General features: G+C 57.4%; 1 protein-coding gene across 1 annotated transcript in view; it reads right to left on the bottom strand.

Moving 5' to 3' along the window:
* The window catches only part of SLIT1 (slit guidance ligand 1), a 29,618-nt gene extending 6,482 nt beyond the window's left edge, over positions 1 to 23,136 (bottom strand). The window contains exons 1-20 of the mRNA XM_065746541.1: positions 22,919 to 23,136; positions 17,376 to 17,447; positions 17,033 to 17,104; positions 16,411 to 16,482; positions 4,265 to 4,336; positions 4,069 to 4,140; positions 3,825 to 3,896; positions 3,546 to 3,709; positions 3,318 to 3,465; positions 2,783 to 2,854; positions 2,587 to 2,658; positions 2,390 to 2,461; positions 2,154 to 2,297; positions 1,889 to 2,052; positions 1,795 to 1,818; positions 1,442 to 1,586; positions 1,250 to 1,324; positions 967 to 1,110; positions 584 to 727; positions 336 to 502 (exon numbers count right to left, since the gene is read on the bottom strand). Of these exons, the coding sequence (XP_065602613.1) occupies positions 336 to 502; positions 584 to 727; positions 967 to 1,110; positions 1,250 to 1,324; positions 1,442 to 1,586; positions 1,795 to 1,818; positions 1,889 to 2,052; positions 2,154 to 2,297; positions 2,390 to 2,461; positions 2,587 to 2,658; positions 2,783 to 2,854; positions 3,318 to 3,465; positions 3,546 to 3,709; positions 3,825 to 3,896; positions 4,069 to 4,140; positions 4,265 to 4,336; positions 16,411 to 16,482; positions 17,033 to 17,104; positions 17,376 to 17,447; positions 22,919 to 23,136 (2,185 nt within the window). The remainder of the gene's footprint in view (positions 1 to 335; positions 503 to 583; positions 728 to 966; positions 1,111 to 1,249; positions 1,325 to 1,441; positions 1,587 to 1,794; positions 1,819 to 1,888; positions 2,053 to 2,153; positions 2,298 to 2,389; positions 2,462 to 2,586; positions 2,659 to 2,782; positions 2,855 to 3,317; positions 3,466 to 3,545; positions 3,710 to 3,824; positions 3,897 to 4,068; positions 4,141 to 4,264; positions 4,337 to 16,410; positions 16,483 to 17,032; positions 17,105 to 17,375; positions 17,448 to 22,918) is intronic.
* Positions 23,137 to 23,644: the final 508 nt, after the last annotated feature.

Genomic DNA, 23,644 nt, shown 5'->3' with positions numbered 1-23,644 from the left:
ATTCATTACCCTGCTTTGCATTGCATTAGGGTTGCGGTTAGGGTTTGGACAGGGATTCGGGTTAGGGCTGCACTGCATTCCATTGCATGGCTTTGTATTGCATTGCATTTGATATCACTGCATTTCATTTCACTGGACTGTCTTGTATTTCACTTAGCAAATTGCACTTCGTTGCACTGAATTGCATTACAGTGCATTAGGATAAGGGCTAAGGTTAGGGTACCACAGAGGGACCTGGGGCATCCTTAGGGCTGGGCACCACGAGCTGGGTGACTCCAGCTCACTGCGGGGACAGATGGATGGCACGGGAGTAGGGACAGGAGGGTGCGAGTTACCTTCCTCACACCTGAAGTCAGGGAAAGCCACGTCCTGCAGTGGGATCTGCCGGAGGAAGTCGGGGTGTTGGCACCGCGGGTTCCCTGTCACGATCTTCCTCTTGCGCAGCCAGTCCCCGAGCCAGGCCAGCTGGCAGTTGCAGTTGAAGGGGTTGGCCAGCAGGTTCCTGCACACGGGAGGGCATCACCTGAGGTGTGGGCCTGAAACCCCCAGCAAGGGGCTGTGAGCATCCCCAGAGTGGACATACAGTGTGGAGAGGGACTGCAGCGTGTCGAAGGCACCCGGTGCGATGGTGCTGATCTGGTTGTCGTACAGCGAGAGCAGGCGCACGTTGCGCAGTCCCGTGAAGCTGTCATTGTGGATGCAGCTGATGCGGTTGTTCCTCAGCATCCTGCAGAGGAGAGGACACCCCATAGGTGTGGGACCCGGCAGATCCTGGGGGGGCAGGAGCCTACACACAAAGGCTGCGGCTCTGCCTTGCAGACAACAGTCCCAGCTCTGGATGCAGATAGGGGATTGCCCCAAAGCGAACCCACAGTGGAGCCAACAGCACCAGCCTGGTGGCATGGGCAGGGCTAGAGACACCAGGAATGAGTGACAGCCTCAACCACACAGCTCAGGGACACTCACAATGTCCTCAGCCCGTCCAGACCCCGGAACATGCTGCTCCGCACTGACTCCAGCTGGTTGACGGTGAGGTGCAGCTCACTGACCGACGTGGCCCCCTCGAATGCCCCGTCCTCGATCTCTGACACTTTGTTGTTGCTGAGGTTGCTGTGGGGAGGGAGGAGCATCAGGCTGCATCCTGCACCGCCTCCCTGTGTCCTGCAGCTTGGGAGGTGCTCCCCATTTTATAACCCACATCATGTCCCCGCGTACCCTCCCAGCCCCCCCCGTGCCTCCTGATCCTCACATTTTCTTCAGGTGAGGCAGCTTCTTGAAGATGCCTGTGGCCTCCAGGATAGAGATTTCATTGTTGTTCAGGCGCCTGGGGTGGGCGGCAGGGAAAAGAGATGGCTGCAAAGGGCCTGGCAGAAACCAAACCCTCAGCAAAACCCAGTGCTGGGGACACGGTGGCTGCAGGAGGGGAGGGCATGGTGCTTACAGCTCGACCGTGGACTGCGGGATGCGCTCTGGAATTTTAGTGAGCTTCAGGTTGGAGCACTCCACCACACCAGCCTCGCAGCGGCACTTCGGGGGGCACACCACATCGCTGTTGCACTCGCTGTTCAGCTGGTAATCCTCTGTCCCTGCGCACCAGTGAGGGCAGAGGCTCAGGGCTGCACCTGGCTGGGTTCTCCCACACCCCAGCTGGTCCCTAGCATGCACCCATAGCCCTCAGTGTGCCCAAAGGAGGGGCCACGGGGGGACATTATCCACAGGGGACATCTGTCCTGGGTACTGCACCACATGGGCACACACACACACACACTCACACACATGCGGTTCCCCCCTTACCTGGGATGAAATACTGCTCTTTGGCTGTAGAAAAAAAAAGCACATCAGCACCAATGAATGCACAGCCCCCAGAGGGGACAAGGGCGGTGCTCACCCGAGCAGCGGAACTTCTTGCTCTTGATCTGCCCGATGCGCTTGTTGGCCAGGCGCCGGGGGCTGGCACAGCGGGCACCGCTGGTCTCAATGGGGTTGGCACGGAGGAAATCTGCCAACCACTTCAGGTTGCAGTCGCAAACAAAGGGGTTCTGGGCCAGGTGCCTGCATTGAAGGCAGTTGGTGACTGGCAGCCTGTAGCGTGACCTGCCACCTCCATGCTCGTACCCCCCAGGATGCCCTCCCACAGCCACGTGGGCACTCACAGGGTCTGGATGGCACGCAGTGAGGTGAAGGTACCCTTGGCCAGGCTCTGGATCTTGTTATCGTAGAGAGAGAGCAATGAGAGGTTCTGCAGGTCCTGGAAGGCATCCGCGCGCACGCAGTTGATCTTGTTGGCATTGAGGAGCCTGGCAGGGAGGGAGGGAGGAGATGCCAACCCTGCCGTGCTGTGACCCTGGCACCGAAGGTATCCCCACAGAGTGTCCCACCGGAGCCTTACAGCAGCTGTAGGGCAAAAAGTCCTCCGAAGACACCCTTGGGAAGGTCAGTGATCTTGTTGCCATACAGCACCCTAGAAAGGAGAGACAACACGAAGGGGACAGGTGGCAGTGGCATGGTGCAGCACCAAGCAGGTGCCACCTCCAGCCAGGGGGACAAGGTCCCCATGCCCCCTTTGCCCCCGGTGTGAGCACTCACAGTGAGTTGAGCGAGCGCAGTCCCTGGAAGGCATCGGGAGCGATCTCTGCGATCTGGTTGTTGCTCAGATCTCTGAAATCCAAACGGAGAAGGTAAGCTGATCCCCTTGTCCCCATGCCCCACAGCCTCATCCTCCTGCTGAGGTGCTCATGGCAGCAGGATTTGGGATGCTGGGGTAGGGAGGCTGCATGCTTACATCCGCCGCAGCTTCTTGTAGGGGGAGAAGGCCCCCGGGGGGATGGACTTGATGCCATTGAGCTCCAGGCGACTGCAAAGATACAGGGGAGAGGTGAGACTGGGGGCTGGCTGAGCCCCAGTGCCCCAGTGACAGGCTTGGAGGTGCTGAAAGACCCCAGACTTGCATTAAATCACCCCAAAAGAGCAGCAGGTTTCACCCCAGGGACAACTTACATATTGGGGCTTTTTCCATCAGGGAGGGTGATGTGGGGGGAACTATGGTGGTGGGGGGCACAGTGGGCAGTGCTGGGTTTTGGGGCAGCACCTCCTGCCCCCAGCAGCATGAGTCTGGGGGTGTTCTGCATGCCTCACATCCCAGCAAGGGCTTTGCGCTGTAATTGGATTCCCTTAAGGAGATTATTTCTCTATTTACATTTTTAATGCAGCTAAATCCAGGGCTAAAGCTGGGCAGTGTGAGAGCAGGGTGGCTGAGCCCTGGGACGTGTCCCCACGTCCCCCAGCTTCAGGTGGGGACTGTGGGGTCCTGTACTCACATCTCTGTCATGGTCTCAGGCAGGTTGGCAGGGATGGCTGTCAGCCCCTTGCCCCGGCAGTCCACGATGCCATTGCTGCAGGTGCACATCGCCGGGCAGGAGCCAGAGGATAAGCTGCAGAGCTGCGTGTGTGCTGCATCAGCTTGTCCTGCAGGGACAGAGCCCACAGTGTGAGCCCCAGCCCGTCAGCAGGGGTGGGCTGAATCAATGGGACCGGGGTCCCCTCACCGGAGCAGCTGAACTCGTTCTTCTGGATCTCAGCCACGTTGAGGCCGCGGAGCTGCGCCGGTGCCGCGCACTGTGTGAAGAGCCCGATGGTGGGACGCTGGCGGAGCCACTGTGCCAGCCAGGCCAGGTGGCAGTCGCAGAACAGCTGGTTGGAGTGCAGGCGGCTGCGGGCGGCCGGGGAGGTCAGTGCTGTGGGATGGCTCCTGCCCGCCATCCCTGACTGCCCCCATTTCCCCCACCACTTCTGGACCCTCCCGCCCCGATGGGCCCCACACTCACAACGTCCGCAGCTTGGGCATGTGGTTGAAGCTGGAGACGGGGATGGAGGTGATGTTGTTGTTGTTCAGGGTCCTGCAGGAACGCAGATGGAGGGAGGTCAGGGTGGGCAGGTTGAAAATGGGAACGGGAAATGGTCCAGTGGGCACTGAACCCCTGGGAGCAGCAGCACCCATCCACCACCCCTTATAAGGCAGTTGGATGGAGAGGTGTGGGCTGGGGACTCCAGCCACCTCTGTCCACTTACAGGACCTCCAGGCCCCGCAGGGCACGGAAAGCCCCATCCTCGATGCAGCTGATCTGGTTCTTGTCCAGTTGCCTGAGGGAAAAAGCAGCAGGAGCATGGCTAGGATGTCATGGGTGCAGAGTTCCCCACATCACCTGCCACTGAGCCAACCCCAAACCCTCCATGCCAGCCCATGCCCGTCCCCGCTGCCACTTACAGGTTCTTGAGATCGGTGGCCCCACGGAAAGCTTTCCTGGGGATGGCCTGGATGAAGTTCTCACTCAGGTCCCTGTGGGAGAAAGAGATGGGAAGAAAAATGAGCATTGGCTGCAAGACACAGAGCTCTGTGGGACCGCTGTGCCCACAACAGATCCCAGGGATCTGCAGCCCCACAGCCGTGCTGGGGTGATGCAGCCCCGCCTGGGGTGGCTGCACGTGCCTGGGTCTGTCCAGCACTGGGATCCAGCTCCAACACATGGAGCAGCAGGGTGCAGCTCTGGGAAAACCCTCAGTGCTTAAATATCCCATGTCTGCTATAATTACAGGTCCCCACTGACTAACTGGTAATTACACTCAGTGGCTCCAGCAGGCATTCCCATGGAGCCTGCCCTGTGCATTAGAGGGCACAAATAATGGGGTCGTTAATTTATCTCTGTCCATGTAATCGCCTGCACTGCTCAGTCCTGACATCCCACTGCAGGGGGATTGGGTCGGGACAGTGGGACAGCATCCACTCCTACCCATACCCTTATTTCCTTGAGGTAACACATCCAGCATTGCCCAGAATCTGCATGCAAAATATCTGGAGGTCTCCGAGCTGGGATTTCAGCCCAGCCAAAAGCACTATTACTACAGCAAGGGAACCTTTCCAGAGGGAACCACCAGCTTGCACTGCTGCACAAGGGAAAGAACAACCCAAGGAAAACAGGCTCATTCAGTGTGCTAGTGGGATGTCCAGCCACCTCATGGCTGTGATGTGGGACCAGATGCACAGACTCCTTCCCACTGCATTGCATCACTGGGAGAGCACCTTTGTGGGATGCAGTCTCCAGTGAGTGCATGTGGTACTGGTACATGTACAGGTACTGATGTGGTGGCACCACCTGGCCATGGCCCCAGCCTTATTCCCACTCTGAGCAGCATGGTGTCAGGGCTCTCCACACAGCTGGGTACCCAAAGAGGAAGGCAGCACTGCCCTGAGCCTCTTCTCCCCCCACATAGGACTCACATTCCTCAGTGGCTGCTCGAGGAAGGGATCCCCCAGAAATAAATCCACCCAGATACCTCCAGCACAGGCCCACTTCCATCCCTCACCACACAATCACTGCTCTGCACCACCCTGGGCGCAGCCTCCTGTCCCTCACCATTTACCCAGTCACAGTGTGGCCAAGCAGGGGAAGCTCCCGGCACACTCTGCTCCCACCAATGCATTCAGCTCCCCCGGACAAACCTGGCTCACCGTTCCACTGTCAGTACATGGCAGTCCCAGCGTGCCCCCAGCCTGCAAGCTGCTCACTTATGCTCACTTAGAGGGCTCAGGAGCCCAATGCAGCGTAGAGGACGCGGTGCATTTTGCGAGGCCTCCCAGCTCCACAGCTTTTTGTGACAGGCACTGACAAAGTGCTGTGAAGCCAAGCGGGACAGATGCTGGATCGAGGCTTTCAGCAAGGCCCCGTGCCGGGTTTCGCTGCCAGCACAGTCACACAGCTGATGATAACAGGACAAACACATGCTTTGCCTGCGGGATCCTTGGTGCCCGGCACTAGAGCGAGGCACGGCCCCTTCCCTCCTGGTGTTGCATCGCTCCCAGCTATGTTTGCTTTACACTTTGGCACCGAGGAAACAGCAGATGGCACGGCTTCGCCTCGCTCTGTCACACGGCTTGCGGCACCCTCAGCTGTGCCAGTGCCACCGTGCTACCCTCCTGCCCAGCACTCCTCAAGCCTTGAGTTCAGGAGCTCCTCCTCCTGACCCCCAAGCAGCTGGCTCACCCGCAGCCCCTGCAGCCCTTGGCCACGGGAACACACGGCTCCCCGCAGCGCTGCGGGGCTGAGTCGGGAGCGCGGCACGGTGCCAGATGCGGTGCCAGGCACGGTGCACGGCCCCCATGAGGCTGGCAGGGGCTCGGCAGCGGGAGCCAACCCCCCGGCGTGCCGCCCTGCCTGACATTTAGCGGGGCACCCGAGCAAAACTGTTCAACATCACTTCCCAGTGGGGAGCCCACTCAGGCAAACAAACCTTGGCTGCATTAATCTCCACCGCCAGAGCCCGGCGGGCCGGTGGTGGGGAAGCCGGGGCTATTACCACGCTCCCATTCTCCCCCCTAATCCTGACTTCACACTTTAACCTGATTGAGCCTTGTTTGGAGAGTTGGCTCCCTGCGCGCCGCCAGGGGATTAGGGCTGGACGCAGCAGGGAGGTAATCGTTTCCTAGTGGCGTCAGCCCCATGGCCCCCAAGCCCCCCACCGCCTGCCAAGAATGCTGTGGGGCCTGGCAGCCTCCAGTTTGGGGCTCCATGTGCCAGAGCTCACCGTGCCATGGATCCCCATGCCCTAGATCCCTGTACCATAGATCTCTGTGCCATTGATCCCTGTGCCATGGCTCCCCAACTTGGGGCGAGTGAGGTGAGTAGTGGTGGGGTCCTCATATCCTACAGAGGCATTTTGGACTGGGATAGATGCTCCTGCACCCCAGACTGTGGGTGAGACACTGGATGAGACCTGCCGGAGGAGGCTGTGAACTCTCCAGGGTACCTGCAAGGGACCATCAGCCACAAGACCACGGTGCTGTGATGCAACCTGATGTCCCCACATGTGCCATTTGTCCTGGGGCACAGGGTCAGACAGCAGGGGCTGCCCCACCAGCATGACGCACACCACCTCCACCGCCTGGCAGATGACAGGAGCAAGCATGAAGGGGCAGAACAAGTGTCCCCGCATCGCAGGAGATCAATAGACCTATCAGCACTCACATCAGCTGCTGACAATCACATCCCCCCCCAGAGTTCCCCTCCACAGCCCCGCAGGCGCAGGTGAAGAGCGGCTGCACCAAGCGCCAGCACCCCACAGTGCCAGCATGACATCAGACTGCTGGATTTTTAATGGGCCCTGCCAGCCCAGCTGCAAGCAGGACCAAGGGGACAGGACAGCACCGTTTCTGCCTGAAAGTGCCACTCCTGAGGTCAGCAGGGGTCTGTGCACTGCCAGCTGCCATCCACCACCTGCTGTGTGCGGGACAGCGGAGCTCGAGGCATTGGTGCTAACAGCACAGGAAAGAGATTGCGTGGTTCCTGGAAGAGTCAACCTGGGCACGGCCACCATTCGGCTAGTAGGGACTGTCCCCAGCCAGGAAGCCTCCTCCCATCAGCCTGTCACAGAGGGACCTGCAGCATGCCCCATCCCTACCAGATGCTCATGAGGGATGCGATCCCGGGGTGACCCTAATGCTGGCACCCCCGGCCCAGCTGCAGCTCTAACCTATTCCTACCCCTCCTGGGGCTGCTCCAATGGAGGTTGAAGGGTGAGCAGCTGGCTGGTACAGGGAGCATCCATCCTCTCTTTGGCAGCCGGAGCGAGCACTTTGTCAGGTGGCCCCAGCCACTGACAATTACGTGCTGAGTAAATCGATGGGATATAATTGGACTATTAAGATCTCATTATCCTCCTGGCTCCCGGTGCTGCAGCCTGCAGCGTGCTGGGGAGGCCGCGACCTGCATGCAGCCAAAGAGACTGCGTGCTGCCCTGTGAGCCTGGCTGGGCAGTGGGGGTGGGATACACGGAGCTATGTGTCATTTGGTGCACCCTAACATGGGACCGGGGCAGCTCCAGGGTGTGCAACTCTTCTGCTGAGGGGACAGGATGATGGCCACCACCTACACATGTTCTCCCAGTGCCAATGGTGCGTCTGCAGCAAGTGGCGGTGCATCAGTGGCACAGGACTTGGTGTGGGCACAGGGGGCATGGGGATGTACAACGACCACAGTGTTCGTGCAATCCAAGCTTTTCTGAGCAGCTCCTGTGCGGAATGAGCTGCACATCCAGAGGCACAGGGCCCCAACTCCGCAGGAGGGAGGATGTTGTGCTAACAGAGGATCTGGCTGAGGAATAGAAGGGAGGGTGGGCGGGAGGTGGAGGGGGAACAAAACATCTGCCACCCACCCTGGAGCCTCTTCAGAGAAGGAAGCAAGTTAAAAAGCAGCAGCTCTAATAGCAACACAAGCAAAATAATAAGCTGCACGCCCTGTTTGCCTGTCACCGCCCCCTCCCCACGCCGTCCCTTTGTTCCAGCAGCTCCTTATCCATGGGAAGGGAAGTGGGCATGCAGCCCAACACACAGCTGACGTGGCTCCAGGGTGCCCACTGCAACACTGAACACCATGCTGGGTTGGGCCCTGCTGGGTGCCAGCAGTGTGCCATGCTGGGCACCAAGGAGCATCGTGCGCAGCCCTGCAAAGCTCCTCCAAGGCGTAAATGAAAAAGCAAAGAGCTCTTCTGCTGAGCCCTGTGGGGAGCTGGCTGGGCCTCTCGTTAGCAGCCTTGTCCCAGGGTTTGCTGAGCTGAGAGCTAATTGACTCCCAGTCTCTGAGGCTTATAATTGCTAATAAGTGTGAAGCCAGCCCTGCCAGCCCTCCTGGATTCCTCCGAGGTGTGAATGAAGCTGAACCAAGCAGCCTGAACCAGCCAGGCTGAGCTGCCTGGCCAGGCAAGGTGCCGTGCTGCCCAGGGCTCACCAATGCCAGGGCAGTGCTCCTGCAGTGGCAGCTCCCAGCCCTGCTCCTGGCTTTGGGAAGGGGTGAGGCAGCTGCTCTGCACCCTTTTTTTTTTCCTGAGAAACAAATTCCAACACATGTGGACTAAAACTACACCCCGGTCTGCCAGGGGCTCTGCCCGCTCCTGCATCTCTTGGATGATTCTACCCAACTTAATTACATTCATGGGTATGAAATCACCAGTAAGTAATTAGACAGCCCCATTCCTGCTTAATACGCCAAAAGCTGCCTCCTAATTAAATATTATAGGGATTTAAAAGCATTTCTGACAACATATTAGATATGTAAAATGCTGCAAATTAGCTGGCTCCACCACTGAAACGCTGCCAGGGAACAATGCGTCTTCGCGGCTGGGAAGAAATCTGGGACATCGCCTCATGTAAATTGGGAGAAGGGCCCATTCTTCTTGCATTGCTTCTCTGTGGGGTTTGGGATTGGTGGAACACAAAGGCTGCAGTCCACTCCATGGCGCGCAATGGGAGCATCCCACTGACAACCTGCATGTCCAAAGTGGGGTGAGCCATCCCTGCTGCCCCTCCCCAGCCAAAAAGCAGATGGCTTTGGACTCATCCTCACATGCAGCCCCTGCAAGTTTGGATGTTGGGATGGAGCTGAGGGCCATGGGATACTGCTGGGCAATGCAGCCCAGCCCAGCTCATTGCCATGGCAGTGCAGAGTTCTTCCCTTGAAAGCAATACAGAGACCAAGAGGTTTGTAACAGAAACAGCCGGGAGCAAAGGAGGGGAATGGCACCAGGTAGTTGTTTGCAAACTCATACGGTGTTTGAAATTCACACTTCAAAGTTAATAACCAGCAGTCTGGGCTGCCTTTTCTGCGTGTGGAGGCAGGGAGCAGGAGAACTCCTACCCCAGAAGCTGGGTTTTCCCCCAGAAACATAGCTCAGAGCCAGGCTGGAATGGGGGATGCAATCCCAAACCAGGCTTGGCATGATAATGCCCTCTTGCTAAACCCCTGGGATTCAGCATTTAAGTGCACCAAATCTGGGCTTTGGGCTGGCTTAAAAAGACACCCTGATGGAAAATCTGCCCCCAGCCATCTGCAGCCTCTGTGCAACATCCCAGAGCCTTGCGCAGGACAGCAACTGGAGGCAAACCTCCTTCTGCAGCTGGGCACCGAGCCCACTGCTCAGCCCTGAGCTGGTACAGAACCCTCTCTGGGGCTGCAGCGTGCATCACCCCTTTCCAGGGAGCAGCAGCCTCATCCCCTTGATCCAGGGACAGATCAGGGCATGGGGATGCCACGCGCAGCTGGCCCCAGCTGGGGAAACGGTCCCACACCCCGATTTGCAGTAGGAAGAGGATGTGCAGCAGCGCTGCCAGTAGCCTCTCCCCCTCATTATTTTTTCACCACAAGAACTATCCTATCCCTTATCAATAATTCACAGGTACAAACGATAACGCTCACTGCCCCGGTCTGGGAGCCACATGCTCCTGGCAAGGGGGATGAGGCTGGGCGATCGCTATTGTTAAGCGCATTATGTGGGGAGGGGGGAGGTGGGGAGGATAAATATTTAACACTGTGTCTCTGAGCAAACATCCATGAGGGCTGAACACGGGTTGTACACAGAGCTCTCCCGCCCCGCACGGGGCTGTTAGCATGCCTAAAGCTATCAGAGCAGGAGGACCCCCCCTCTCAGTGCTCAGCTTTGAGAGGGCTGCTGGAATAGGGCCCTTTCCTGCCCTATCCCCTGTACAGAGCACAAAGATGAGGCTGTTACCTCAGCCAGGAACATCCCCAGCTCCCTACAGAGCTGCATCGCGGGCCCTACCTTGGTGCTGCTGGGTGGCCACGCTGTGAGGCAGCGTCACAAAAGGGACACAAAGAGCCACACACCGCTTCCTCTCCCGGCCTTTCTTTTTGCCTTGTCAAGGGGCAGCTTGGTGTGTAATTCCCCAGGGTGGGAGGGGAGAATAGGTGTCTTTGTTGAAGAGGCTGGAGGGGAAAAAAAAAAGAAAACACACCCGCAAAAAAAAAAAAGCCAAAAACAAAACCAAAAAAACCCAGCACAAAACCCAAGCCCAGCCACAGGGATGGGGACACAAAGATTCCCAGAGCGTGCGGAGGAAGTTCTCCAGGCAGAGGACTGGGGAGCAGCAGGCTGCAAAGGACACTGCATGCACCTTTTGCCCACCGAGCACTCAGTGGAAAACAGCTCTCCTTGGTGCAAAAGCCACATTTATGCCCACTCTGATTTTGTCTGCATTCTGCCTTCAGCTACTGAGCAATTTTATGCTTTTTATTAAAAAAAAGAAAAAAGAAAAAGACAATTAATTAATAACACATTTATAATCAGGCTTCTCCCTGCACAGGTACGTAGGGACAGTGATCATACCCCTCCTAGCCTCATCCCACAAGCACTAAAGAGGCCAAACACCACAATTCCTCTCACTTGGAGGCAGCTTTTCCAGATCCCCTGTGATCACTGTCTCATTTCCCAGCACCTCTGAAGCCCAGTCCCCAAAGCAGAAGCACAGCTCACGTCCCACGCAGTGAGCCCCACGTCACTTGCCCATCCATCTCCCCTAACCCCACATCCTGCAGCATGCTGTGCTGCTGCTAAGTCATTTTCAGCATCCCCATGTCCCCAGACACCGCTCTCCGCCTTGGAGCCATGACCTACATTTCTCCCAGCTGCATGACCTCGCGTGCAGCTGATGCCTGTGCGGGTGTTGCAGCAGAGCCGTGTGCTCCCATTCACCCTGTGGCATGGGCGTTGTGCCGCACCACCAGCCCCAATCCTTTCCCTCTCTGTCGAAACCCATAGTTTCTTCCCCAGCTGTGTTACGTGCACGGTGCTCAGCGTATTCTGGAAGAGCAATGGGCAGCCAGAGGGTTGGCCAAAGCCAATGTTGTCACCAAGGGATGGGGAACCCAGTGGGGTGCGAGCAGAGCCCAGCCGTGATTCCCCAGCGAAGCCACCGGCCAATCACGCTGTCTGAGATGCTATGCTGATTTTGCAGAATATTAATGTTTTCATTGCCATATCCTTCAGGCAAGAGGAAAATGACTTGCAGAAGTCTCGGTATATCATGTCAGCGCCGCCGCTACTTATCAACCCAATTTGTCAGCTCGTCAAAAAAAAAAAAAGATATCTGGTTTGTTTGACGAGAGCAATTTTCCATGTGGATTGGCATTAATTATCCTTAAATTTCTCCCTGATTACCGCCCATGTCGCTGCCGGCACTGGGACCTGCAGTGCTGTACTCACCCCAGTGCAGGACCTGCCTCTCTCCAGGCAAGGAGTGGGGTCTGCGTGTCCCTCTGGGGTCCTGCCTGCCCTTCTGGACCCTTTCTTCCCTGCAATGGGAGCCTCCTGGAGAAGCTGAGCATTGCTTTCTCTCCAGTTAACCCCCAGCTGGGGTTGGGTTGTGAGGCTGTTTCCCAGTCCGGGATGCCCATCTGGAAGCCATTAGGCACCTTTAATCCCCCTCATCCATTCTGGTGCTGTCTGAGCTCCCCCCCAACCCAACGCACACAAACGCTGCCATTCAAGCAGTTAATTTAAACAAATTCTGCCCAGCCGCCACCTCGAGAAGCGATGAAAAAACCGAACAGGGCAGCTCAAAGCCAAGGGGGGAGAGTAAAAGAAAAAATAATAATGAAAGGAAGGAAGAAAAGAAAGAAAACCACTCGGATACCCAGAAAGACCAGCTGCATCCTCCCGTCCCAGCCAGTCCTCTCTCGCAGGCAATCAGATAGCATGCAGGCTGTGTAATTGGATGGCAAAGGATAGAGAGAGACATCTTAAAGCTCGGGTCTAATCTCATTAACACCCGGCTGCGGGGATGCTGTGAAATTGCAGGATGCAGGAATGAGCAACACGCTGCTGCGCCTGTGGGGGAAGAGAGCAAGAGAGGGATGAGGAAATGCCTCTGGTCTGAGAGCAAGCCATGGAAATGCCAGTGAGCATCGGGAATACGGCCTTTTCCTATTCACCCTATGTACAACAGCCACTGCCACAGACCGGCACGTACCCAGCAAAACGCACATCCGTGCGTTTTGCTGGGTACGTGCCGGTCTGTGGCCAATCTGGACCTCGATCCCCCTGACAAACACCCTGAGAGGGTCCTCCAACCCACATCCCCAGGACCCCGTTGCCCAGGCGACCCACAATAGCGCCGGCCCCTGGGAAAAAGCATCCTGAGCTCAGGACTTGGCTTGGGGGGGTGCCCACCCAACCTGTGGGGTTGGACAAAAGCCCCTTTGAGTGCCGCAGCCCCCGTTGATGGGCACGGAGATGGGAGGGCTGAGGGTTCCAAAGAGGTGCTGGATGGGTGTGGGGGCTAAGAGAGGTTTTTGGGGGGCTAAAGGGACCATCAATTCCCAAACACTCAAGGGATGGCCAAGCTCCTCTCACCTGGAGAAAACCTCTCACCTCCAACCCTGGAATCTGAACAACTCCTTCTCCCGCCAGAGCAAGGGGGGAGGATGAGGAACACACTGCAAGCCCCCACCACCATTTCCTGGTTTATGGACAAGAAGACAGCGAGACGACTTTGGTTACAAATGGCTCCCTTGGGAACAGTAAAAATTTATCCAGCTTTTCCTGTCCTGAAGGGAAATACACATACAAACGAGGACCGGTGCCTTGGGGAGGTACAAAAACACTGGGGGAGGGGGCAGATATGAGCCTGTAATCCACAGCTTTTGTGGCTCCAGGGGGGAGACCACTGCCATCGATGTCTGGCTGGTTAAGTGAGGATAAGCCCGAGATGATCATTCATTACACACAGCCAAGAAGCTGATCCACACCTCCTCAAACCCACCCCCGTGCACGGCCCATCACCACATCTGCAGAATATGCGTGCCGGGGCACAGAGTTACCATCTCCTTTAAAACCACGGCACAATGCTCCTTTCTCCCACGTCCTGGAAATCAAACTACCAAAGGATAGGGCTGCTCACAATGCTTCAAAATTGCTTTGAGCCTTCCTTCGAACAGAGCCATTAAAGCAGGAGGAAGGAAATGCCTTTATTCTGCCACCAAAATGCACTGACAATGGGATCTGCTCCTGCAAGCGCTTTTTAACTCTTTCAGAGGAACAAAGGTGGTATGGGGCACAGTTGAAGGCAGCGAGAGTTGCAACATGCAGTGCTCCTGTGCAGTTAGCACCCAGCACTGGGAAGACAGATCCTCGCTGTCCGTTTGTCTTCTTCGTGGAATGTAAATTCCTGTTTTCTGGGTCAGGGTGGTGAGCAGGGATGATCTGCATGGGACAGCACACAGAGGAGGCCCTCTTTGTTTCAGCCCCTTTGCCTTAATAACATCAGGAAAGTTAAATCAGAGCTGTGCAGCAGTGCTGAGGGGCAGTGGGGCAGACCTGAGGGGTGAGCACAGTGCTGGATGAGAGTGGGAAGCACCAGGGCACTGTGGCAGCCCCTCGCCGCTTGCCTGGCAGCATCCCCACGAGGTCACCTCCCCACCTATTAGTGGCACATTTGTTTCCCCGCGTTTCCTTAGAGCTGTCACGAGCCACACTGACTCTTTGTTCCCGGGGGCTGCAGCAGGGCCTCTTCTCCCCCTCCCCAGCTGGTTGGAGGGAGGGGGGTGGTGGTGTTTTGCCTCACACAGAACCCGCAGCCCCCCCAGCCATCCCCCTCCTGATTGGTATTCGGGGGGACACATCCTAGTATGGCCCCCCCACCCTGCTCTGTCCCCGACAGAAGGGTCTTTGTTGGGGAGCGCAGGGGGATCCCTGCACCCAGACACCAGGACACATCACCTCACCCCAGTGTTTCTCCATCTCTCCCACCCAGGGTTTCTGTGGAGCGGTCACTGATGCAGTCTCGCGAGCAACGCCTCCCACGCGCAGCCAGCCCCATCCAAGCAGGGCCCGCTTTGTTATCCCTTCCTCCGACAGCTCCTTTTTCACTTGTCACCCTGTTTTGCTACTATGCAGCTCACAGCTTCCTCCTGCACAGTCGTGGTCTCCTTCTGAAGGAGGCAATTTGCATTTTCTCAAGTTATTTATCATCACCCGTTTTTTTTCTCCCTGGTTGCTTTTGTAGGGGCAGTTTGGGCTGTTTCAGGGCCAGACACGGGGATGGCAGTGAGGAACCTGCCCCATAGCTCACAGCAATGCTCCCTCCTCTATCAGAGCACCCAGCTGCAGAGGTCACCTTCCTGCCTGGGTGATTTTCCCCAGTGGAAGCAAAGATGCATGTTTTATCAGCTCGCCACTTTGTGGGAGACGCACCCCCCAGCCTGCCACGCTTTGTTCTTCCGTCCGGTGCTGACAGTTTAATTAAACTCGGTTTGAGATGGGGTCACCTGGGTCAGGCACTCTCCAGCAAAACCTCAGATCTGCGCCATTTCCAGCCAGAGGCACTGCTTAATGAGCTGTCCGCTCATTAGGGCAGGTAGGGATAAGGGAGGCCACACAGTGTCCCTCACCACCATGGGTCCAGCACGGCCCTTTTGCTGCCACTTCCCCTGGAACCACCCCGGGGGCAGCAGGGCAGGACCCAGCCCCACGCACAGCCCTTCTGCACCCAAACCTCCAACCATCCATTATCTTGATGTACAAATGCTCTCTATAGCCCAGATATGAGCAACTCATTGCAGCTCATGCGGGGCTGGGAGACCACAAAGCATCGCCAAACCAGGTTCAGTTTTGTCGCTGTGATTCAGGAGGAAAAAAGCCTCTCTCCGTCCTGACCGGAGCAAGGTTCTCCTCTCTGTGCCTGCAAGAGATCCCTGTGGCTATTACATGGCCAGGGGCAGGGAGGAGGTGATGGGGCCACCCCAGATCCATTTCAGCAGGTCAATAAGCATAGAGCCTGGCGGAGAGGCTCCTATTTCAGCTCAAGCAGAGCCAATTTCAATTTACCTTAAACCCATTCCCCACTGACTCATATCCCCACAGCCCAAGCCGCACTTGCTGCAGTTTCAGAGTGTCCTTATGACCTCTGGCATCACCGCAGCAGCATGGTTTCAGATCTCACCTCCTGCTAAGGCAGCGTGACTGGATGTCTAGACTAGTTCTGCACTGGACACCCTTTCCCTGCCTCCCCAGCACAGCCCTGGGGCAGGAAGGCACCAGGAGATCCAGCAGCAGGTCCCCTAGTGCTCCCCAAGGGATGCTCCAGGGACCCGGTACCACCTATTGCTGGGGGCTGCAGAGCCCAATGGGTACATTAATGTTTTGTGGTGTTCTTGTTGCACAACGGGTGGCTGGAGGATGGGCCATTGCTGGCACCGCGCTACGGCACAGCTGAGCTCGACAAATGCCATTTGATAATTAATTGAACGCCTGTGCTATCAGCTGCCATTACCTAGGCCCATCGCTGGCTCTCGGCCACCATTTCACACATCCCACACTGGCAAACCCACACGGCGGTTTAACCCTTCATTAAACACCGGCACCAACTCCTGGCACCAGCCACAGCCAGCATTGCCCCTGGGCACAGCCACGTTCTGACAGCATGGGGACCAGTGATGCAGAGCATCCAGACACACTCAGTGCACAGACCAAGGCACCACAAGTTTAGGACATGGCAAAAATAATCACCAACCAACCAACCCAGAGGCTGCCCCTCCTGCCCCGCACACCCCTGGCAGGGGAGGTACTCACAGCCTGGACAGAGCCTGGTTGTGCTGGAAGAGGAGCTCAGGCAGGGTGTGCAGCTGGTTGCGGTTCAGCCGTCTGTAGGAAGGAGGAAAGGGTCACGATAAGGGGAGAAAGCAGCCAGTTTCACCCAGGATACAGCTTTGGGTGGCTCATGCTCCCAGGTGATGGGAGCCAACTGGGCATTAATATATTTACTCACAATATTGCCATTATACACAGACAGGAGTCCAAGCTGTTAAATGCTGATTGATGCTTAACTGCGCTGTTAACCTGCTGCTCACTCAGCTCCTAATATTTGCTTGAGCAGCCTTGATGGGGTTTAAGCTGCTGAGCTATTTTATTGAATGCTGAACAGTAGCTTACAGCTCCCTGGTTCACACGCAGGACACAGCTGATAACAATGGTAGTGATTTGTGTTTAACCTGCCCCTCACCTCAAAGGCATCAGAGAGGGCTTTAAGATCTGTAGAAACAGCAATGGGTTTGCTACCCTCACTGCTGTGCATCAGCAATGCTGTTTGAAGTGAAGCAGCACAGATGTGCTGTGGTTAATGCAAAAAGTAAAGGATGCTTGCAATGAGCAGAACTGGCTGCCCCACACCACCCACCCACACACCACAACTCACAGCCGCTCCAGCTCCTTCATGTCATCAAAGGCCCCACGCTCCACCACACTGATCTGGTTTTCCATCAGCTGCCTGCAGAGAGGGACGCAGAGAGAAGGGGTTGGCTTTTGGAAGAGTAGTCCCCAATCCAACTCAACCCAGCCTAACCACTTCTAACCCAACTCAACTCAACCCAACACATTCCAGCTCATCCTATACCAGTCCAATCTATTTCTCCCTGCTGGAAGCCCACCATGCCCCAGCCCAAGGCTGATGCCCAACAGCAGGTGGTCCCCAAAGGACTCAACCCCATTCCTATCCCCACTGCACCACAGGCTGAACATGCTTCTTGCTGGGAACTCACAGGACACGGAGCTGCTTCAGTCCAGAGAAGTCATTCTTGTGGATACGCGTGATGTTGTTACCATTGAGCTCCCTGGGAAGAGAAGAGGCAGAGGTCAGCATGAAAGCACTTGAGAGCCATGCAGCTACCTGGAAACCCCCCAAAAAAGAACAAGCAAGGGATAAAATACAGCAGCAACCACTGCATCTTTCGTTGTGAATGGTTGCTGGCTCTGGAGAGGACACAGCCCCCAGCCTCACTCAGGGACCAAAGAACAGAAAGGGGTGCCTTGCTCCCCCAGCATACCTGTCCCCCAGGACAGACATCCTGCAGCCATCAGAAATGCAATATGCAGCCCAGCAAAGCCAGCAGCTCCTGCCTGGATGTAAATCGCCCCATGGGGCAACGCAGCAAAGGTCTGGCAGGCTCATCCTGAATTCATGGAGCCACTCAAAGAAGGCAGGAACAATGAGAAAGCCAACAGCTGTTCCTCAGAAAAGTAGGATGGCTCCAGGCATGCAGCTGCAAGACACCCACAGACATTAGGATGGGTTCAGTGCTCGGCCATCTCACATCACTGAAGCAACTGCCGGGAGAATAAGTCACACCCCAAGGACTTCTGCCAGCCCAGTCAGATCCTATGTCCCACCTCTTGGTAGAAATAAGGAAGGAAGGCTTTAGGAAGAGTGGCCCCCAACCCATCTCAACTCAACCCAATCCATTCCAACTCATCCCATCCCAACCCATCCCATCCCAACCTGATGCCTGCCTCCATCAGTTCCACGACCATGCAAAGAGCAGGTCATTGCCAGGATGGCCCCAGAGGCAGCGAGCAGTGTGTAGGGCCGCCCAGTACAGCCTGCACAGCCGCACACCCCGGGGTGCTACCATTGTCTTGCTGAAATGGCTGATAATGGCTAATGAGTTCCAGCTCAGCGTTATAGCCTCATAATTACACAGCTATTCAGTGGCTGAGATTGCCGGGCTCCCGCCATTATCCAGCCGTGTGTGCCTGGGTTGGGAAGGAGGCGGAGGGGGGCATGTTACTAGGACACAGATGAATGCAAGTGGGGAATGAATAGAGGCTCCCCAGCCCCGGCGATTAAACCGAAACCCATGCTCGGGCTCTGCAGCCCCCCGGCTCACTCTGCATGGCACCAGCCTGCGGTAAATGATGACCCTCACTGCAACATGGGAATGAACAGCAGGTAAAGCTTACTTGTAAGAAGGCAACCCTGCTATGTAACTTCATGCCATTTTCCCCCCTCGGTTCCTCCCTAAATCACAGCCTGCCCTGCCCAGCGCTTCACCTCCCCATGGTCTGGCTGCAAACTGTGTTCCCCCCCCCGCACAGTGCCTGGGGACCGCCTGGCAGCACTGCTGGGCAAGTCACTTTCACTGTGACTTCAACCTTGAAGTCCCAGAACCTCCTTCCATTTCTCCCCGGGAAGAGGAAAGTCATTACAGTAAGCGATCCCCTCACGACGGTGCTGGCGGATCATCCCACTCCCACATGGGATGTCTGTGTTGCACGGGGCTCATCTGCTGGATTTGCATAGTCTGGGTTTATATTTGGTTTCTATCTTTGGATGGCTTATTCCACTCCCGGGGGCACTGCTGCATCTTTTCTCCTTGCAGTGCCTGAGCTACACCAACTCCGTTACAAACTCAGGGAGTGCCAATGCTGAGCAGTAATTCTTCAAACGCAGCCAATGTGAGTGATATGTCCCCTGGTGCTGATTTACTGGAGGCAGCACAGCCTATTTCTGCCCTGCTGCAAAGCATCCCCTTTTGGCACGCAGAGCCCACGCTCCAGCAAGCTCACGTCTCTCCCAGCCTGGTGTCATCTGCAAACACCATAAGCAGCTCTCTTCACTCTGGCGGGGACGGCAAGGAGAACAAGACCCCAGACTGACCCCTGCGCACAGCAATGAGGGACAGAGCAGCTGCAACCTTTCATCTTACACTTTCATTGCATTTTTCAAGACTTTTTGAGATTTTGGCTGGCTACATTGTGCTGCTGCATAGCCTTCCACAGCCCTGGGGTAGCAAATTCTCCCCAGTGCCAGTGCAAAGGGATCCTCACTGCATCGAGACCACATGAAGCTGGGCACTGTGCTGTCTGGGCTCATTTCAGAACAACTGCTCTATGGTGAAGAAGAAACCAAGCCCACACTGCCGGCCCCCAGAGCACGAGGCACTCTGTAAGCTTTTACGAGGTACTAACCCAGGTTAGCATTGCGATAAATTTTTAAGCGCTACAAACAGCATTGATTGTGCCACCAGTGCCGAGGAACAGGAAGGCTTTCTGCCCTCCCTAAGCTCTCTCTGGGGTTTTCATGCCAGAGCCATTAGCCGACAGCAGTCAGATGTGCAGCATTGTGGTGTGTCTTCTCTAAACACTCTCTGTCCTACAAGGTGCAATCCTGCCCACACCTCGCTTTCCTCAGTGCTCCCGGCATGGGGACAGAGGGACGCGAGCACCCCACTGCTGGGGTGTGGGATGCTGGTGCCCAGCCCCCACCTCCAGCTCTCCCATAGCACCCCATGCTGGTGCATTCCCCCTCGACAAAGCATGCAGGGCAACGTGGGGTGCCCCCTGCCTCCCCAGCTCTGCATGTTGGAGCTCACTTCTCTCCCACTTGCAGTGCCAAGCGCTGCTCCTTGGCTGCATCGCTTGAAAAATTCATCTTCCCTTTTTTCTGATCTTCCTCCTCCTAGCAGCCTCTCTCCCCCATAGGACGCTCGCCTCTGCTATTTTGAGAGGCGAGTGCATCCGAAATGCACGCCAGGAAGGCAGGCAGGCAGCAAAGCCTTGAAGTCTGGGTGCCTCAACTGCCCCACCTCCCCCTCTCCCCCTGCCGGCTGCACTCCCCCCCAAGCATCCTCGTTTTATAGCTCACACAAACCGCCCCGTGCTTCTACCGGAGGAAAATTCATTAGAAAACATCGACGGAGGAAAACAATGAAACAGGGGAGCGTGAAACTCAAGGCAAATGCATGCAGCGTAATGAGGCCGGCTGTGCAGCACGCACAGCTGTGAGCGTGGGGTGCTTCCTGCACCGCTGCCACCGGCGCTCCGGGGCTGCAGCAGTGGCATTTGCAAGCGCACGCGAGGGGCTGGCAATTAAGCCGGGAGCGGCTTCCCCTCCTGGCTCAGAGCGGCACAATGCATCACCTCAGAGGAGCGAAGTGGCAGCGCGTTTAAGGCAAAAATATCTATTTTAAAGGATGCTATAAAACAGAAGCGGGGAAGGGTTTATAGGAAGCAATTGCTGTGCAGGGTGAGAAGTGGTCACCAGAGGCCAATCCGCCAGGCTTTATTGCCTGTTACCCGTGACTTCTCCCAACCAGGGGACAATAGATCCTCTGCTATCAGCCTCAGCTCCAGCAATACAAACACGACATAGTTTTTTAAACTAATATTTTTCCAGCATGCAATTCCACGGAGAGAGAGAACACAGCGTTACCATGGCAATATATAGACAGCATCTGCCTTGGACGTAGCTGAAGGGAGAAATTGGAATAGAATTGCAAATTTCCTCTGTCCAGGAAGGCTCCTAAGGAGGCACGGTGCTGGGCTGGCAGCGATGGGGTGCTGTGGGGTGAACAACGGGGCTCAGCCCATCAGAGGGGGGGAAAAGGGGCAAGCGGGGCAACGCTCTGCCATCAGTGGAAAACTTCCAAAGCAGAAGCAAGCGCAAGGCAATCAGGCTCAATTCAGCCCTCATTAGCGAATAGCCGCGCTGGAAGCAGCCATTTGACGGCGGTGAATCCGCACCGATCTTACTGCCACGGGGAGAATTACCCAACAGGGCAATTTGCTCTTCAGAGGCGCTTTCATAGAAAGCCACCAAAGGGTGTGATCCAGAAGCGATGTAGCTCACACCTCACCCCAGGTGCTGCTGCCCCAGCCCCATACAGCAGTGCCCAACACTGCCCGGGGAGCGCTGCAGGACGCCTGTGAGAAAGCCTTCTGCCTGCAGACACCGTGCCAGATGCATGGTGCAACAGGCGGGCTGGCTGGCAGTGGGGACAGCCTGCTCCTGCTGCATAGCCTGGGGGCACGAGCTTGCAGCTTCTTTCTGGGGAATCTGAACTGGCTGCTGAGCTGCTCCAGTACAGTCGCACTGCTCGGAGGTGGGACCTGCTATGCAGACACCTTGAGCACCTGAGTGAGGGCGTGCAATACCGCTGCAAGTAGTTTTCCAGCAAATAACACCCGTGAGAGAGCAGCACATCTACCTCCTCCCAGCCGCCAGATCTGACAGCAGCTGCACAGAAACCCCACAGCACCGCATAGGGATGGGCAGGGTGCCCAGCAGATTGGCAGAGACCAAGGGGAGAGGTGCCCGTGGGGCGGCAGAAAGACACCCAGGGACACAGCCCACCCATCTATCTCCTGCATCGGAGCAATGCTAAGCACTGCCCAGTGTGGAGCAGCTGCTGCAGAGCCCACCGTGCTCCCCAAGGAGTGGATAGAGCTGGTGCAGGAGTGGCCATGCCCAAGCCTTCCCCCAGCACCGGGCATCCCAGAGCTCACAAACCAGCTCTACAGTACTGCAGCTTGTGGTCAACGGGTAATAATCACTTGGAGGAGGATAATTATGGCAGGAGAAGAGAAAACCCCATGAATGCAGTGCCCCGCAGAGCTCCTGGCCCTGGGTGCAGCCAAGGCGGCTGCCAGGCTGCCTGCATGCAGACTCTGCCTGCCAGCCGCAAGCACAGGGCATATTCACAACCCACTGAGCAGCAGAGTGCAGCACTGGGGCAGGATGAGCAGCACGGGCAGCTGTCCCAGGGACTGTGCTCAGGGTGCGGACAGAGGGGACACCCGCTGTTCCCGAGCAGAGGAGAGAGGCTGGGAGCAGCCCTGCTGGGAGCAGAGGCACCTGTACACCAGGAACCTATACGACTACACTGTGACTGCGCTCCACCAGAGAAAAGTTCTCCCTACGGGGGCCCACTTCGGAGATCTGAGGACCCCCCGGTGTTTATGGGAGGGGAGCTGAGGAGGAGGATGCTGGTGCACGGGGCTGGAGGTTGCTCACACTGCGGGATGCAGAGAGCATGGGGATGGGACCCGTTCCCCAGCCCAACGCACATTACTTTCAGGAGAGATTCCCAGAGACAAAGGGGTGCAAAGGAGCTCACGGTGGTGAGGACCCACAAGCAGCCCCTCCATCCGCACGGGTGCCCAGAGACAGGTCACAGTGGGAGGGACGGCCACGTACCTGCACGTGGACACACATCTCCACTCACACCCGGGCACCAGTGCGAACATCCTTGGAGCAAGTAACCCCCTGAGCGCCGTTCCGACTCCCCACCAGCTCCGCGCGCTGCACACGCGAACACACGCGGGACCCCTCGCGCATCCCTCCCACAGCCAGCCGCACACGCACCCTGCCCCGTTGGGCGCTAGCACACGCACAGCTCCCACCGCACCGCCGCGCCCGGGATGCTGCGGGCGCACCCCCTCCGCGCACGTCCCCTCGGGCTCCCGCTCGCAGCCCCGACGTGCTCCCTCCGCCGCGCCCCGCACAAAGGAGCCCCGCGGTACTCACAGTCGCTCGGTGCCGCGGGGGATGCTCTTGGGCACGGCTCGCAGGGCCGTACCGTGGCAATCCACCGTGGTCCCGCTGCAGGCGCAGAGCGGCGGGCAGGCGGCGGCGCGGCCCCGGCACAGCGCAGCGCACGCCAGGAGCCAGGCGGCGGCACGCAGCCTCGCCGGGACCCCCGCTGCCCCCCCGGGGGTCGGGGCCGCGCCGAGCGGCACCGCCATGGCAGCGGGCAGCTAAGCGGAGCGAGCGCTGCGCATCACCGGGAGCGCGGCTCGGTTTGGCGCGGCACAGCCCCGTCGGAGCGCACTCACACTCCTCACTGCCGCCCCATCCCGCAGCTCAGGCACAACCTCCGCGCTGGCTCCTCCCTCCCTCCGCCCTGCCCGCCCCACCGAGCCCCCCCCCCCGCCCGTTGCCACCGCCCCTCCCCGCGCCCCTGGCGCGGTAGCGAGAGCCGTCGGGGCTCCGTGCCGCGCTAACCACGCGGCTGCGCTCGGAACACCCGGGCTGGGCAGAGGACGGGGAACGAGCGGTAGAACAGGACAGCCACAACCTCTTCTCGGAGGGTACCAAAAGCTCCAGCGTGCTCCAGGCACCCTTTGCCCATTTTCCAGCCCCCCCCCGCTCCGTCCCCATTGCCCAGGTGAGAGCGCACAGACGCCGGGCGCGCTCGCAGGAAACCTGCGATGAACCCTCGGGAGTGCAGCTCAGCTCTGCTCTTTGCCTTAC

Source organism: Cyrtonyx montezumae, unplaced genomic scaffold (genome assembly GCF_038088225.1).
Source record: "Cyrtonyx montezumae isolate F1298 unplaced genomic scaffold, pur_monq_1.0 scaffold_4, whole genome shotgun sequence".
In the NCBI taxonomy this organism is placed as follows: domain Eukaryota; kingdom Metazoa; phylum Chordata; class Aves; order Galliformes; family Odontophoridae; genus Cyrtonyx; species Cyrtonyx montezumae.
This window is presented reverse-complemented; position numbering and strand designations above follow the sequence as displayed.